Below are 1846 nucleotides of genomic sequence, written 5' to 3'. Positions count from 1 at the left end.
TACCAGCTTCCATCCCATCATGGAAAGCAACTACCACCCTGACTGATTGGTTCAGATACTGGGGACACTAGAGTTAAATTCCACTAATGATAGGGGTAGATCTACCTGAGAATACTGCACAAGACAATGCCTTCCAGTGAGTTAATGCTATTGGCATTGGCTAAAATCATCCTTCTACTCAAGTGAGGCATAAGAAATATTTTTTAAGAAACTCATTAGAATGTTACATTGCAAGTTTTGACTTAGGCCATTTCAAAGATGCTATAATATAGAGGCAGCCACTATCCAAATGTTCTTTTATAATTTGACACATCTCAAGTATGACTATTCCGATAGTCATGAATATTGCTGAGTCAACTGTTTATACCTATTAAGAAATGTCAGGCCATTGTACGGTCAAACCTACACCTTCCTTAAGGAGTCTTTAAATAAAGCTACCTCATAAGATTAAAACAAAAAAATATTCTCAGGGGCCTTTTTACGGAGTCCTACATAGGAGGATTACTTAATTTAAATATAAAGAGGAAAATTTTTTATTTTGCCTTTAAAACAAGTAAGAAAAAAGGAAACTTAACATGGGCTACTTCACTAAGATTTCCAAAATTGCCCATTCAGTAATGTTTTATATGAACCAAAGGTAAGATAAAAATATTATTGAGAAGTCTTGGCATCAATGTTCCACAGAAGTTATATTTCAATATTTTAATCTAATAAAACCATAATCTTCAACAGACCACTCTACCTCAAAAAAGTTCTTCAGTATTTTCTAATTATTAGAAAACAATTAAAAAATTTTTAACCCTTTTCTTCTTAGAAACAGATAAAAAGAGAGAAGAGAGGAACAATCATAAATGACAGAGAATAACAGAGAAAATTACTACCACTCAATGGGAACATAATCTTTTGGAATCTTTGCTACAAGTCGAGTAAGTAACTCAACGTACTTCTGACAGACTGTTCTATTTTTAATACAAACTTACATCTAATTTTTAAAGTATAAGGTATATTTAATCATCCAAAGTCTCAGTGGCTGACATTATAACAAGCATTAGAAAAAGAAAACATACTTAGCAACAAACAGTGAGCTGAGGCATTAATTCACATATATTGTTTTACCTACAGGAAATTCAGAATCTCTGAAGAGGTTAAATTTTATAAGCTGTCTTCCTCAACTTTGGCTAAATGCAACCACATTAAAATACTAGCATAGTCATTGATCATGAAGCAAAAATGTTTAATGGTAGATTCGCTTTATCTTTACTCAAGAATGATACGTAAGGAAAGCTCTTCATAAGTAAGATGTACACTAATACATGTCAGGAAAATAACATTCTAAATTTTATAGGAGCATGCCTGGCTTGTATTAACAACCAGATTAAAAATAAGGAGAAAAAAAGCTATTACGTTCTTGAGCTGAGAAGTTTCTCAAATAATGGAATCATGTTCAGAAAATAATATTCAAAAATACAGCAAGTTCTCATATATCACTCTGTTAAACAAGCTTCTTTTGAATTCCTCAGTCAAGAGCAACACTTAAAAAAAAAAAAGGAACTATCTGACAAAAAACCACTGCTAAGAAAATTCTTCAACTGTAAACTCCTGCTTGCAACATTTCAATTTTTCCTGAATCCTGAACATTTCTAAGTGACACTAAAAATATTATCTTCTGCTTCTTCTTAAAGAATTAATATTCATAAAAGGATCATCATCATCATCCTGAAATGACATAAAAACACAATGTTAGTGATCATTCTGCTCCTCACTAAGACAAGACAGAAGTTCTTATGGGCAAAACAACACAAAGAAGAGTCATTTTCTCCCTTCACTGGGAGTGTGGGGGAGACTT

The 1846-nt window shown here is 32.3% G+C and overlaps 1 protein-coding gene across 2 annotated transcripts in view; it reads right to left on the bottom strand.

The window, feature by feature from the left end:
• Window positions 1-6: 6 nt before the first annotated feature.
• Window positions 7-1846, bottom strand: part of MRE11 (MRE11 homolog, double strand break repair nuclease) — a 71010-nt gene continuing 69170 nt past the window's right edge. For both annotated transcript variants that reach the window (XM_023739833.1, XM_023739834.1), the window contains one exon: window positions 7-1716. In XM_023739833.1, the coding sequence (XP_023595601.1) occupies window positions 1660-1716 (57 nt within the window). In that variant the 3' untranslated portion in view covers window positions 7-1659. The remainder of the gene's footprint in view (window positions 1717-1846) is intronic.

Source organism: Trichechus manatus, unplaced genomic scaffold (genome assembly GCF_000243295.1).
Source record: "Trichechus manatus latirostris isolate Lorelei unplaced genomic scaffold, TriManLat1.0 scaffold00141, whole genome shotgun sequence".
Taxonomy (NCBI): domain Eukaryota; kingdom Metazoa; phylum Chordata; class Mammalia; order Sirenia; family Trichechidae; genus Trichechus; species Trichechus manatus.
The sequence above is the reverse complement of the archived record's forward strand: the minus strand, read 5'-3'. Positions and strand labels throughout refer to the sequence as shown.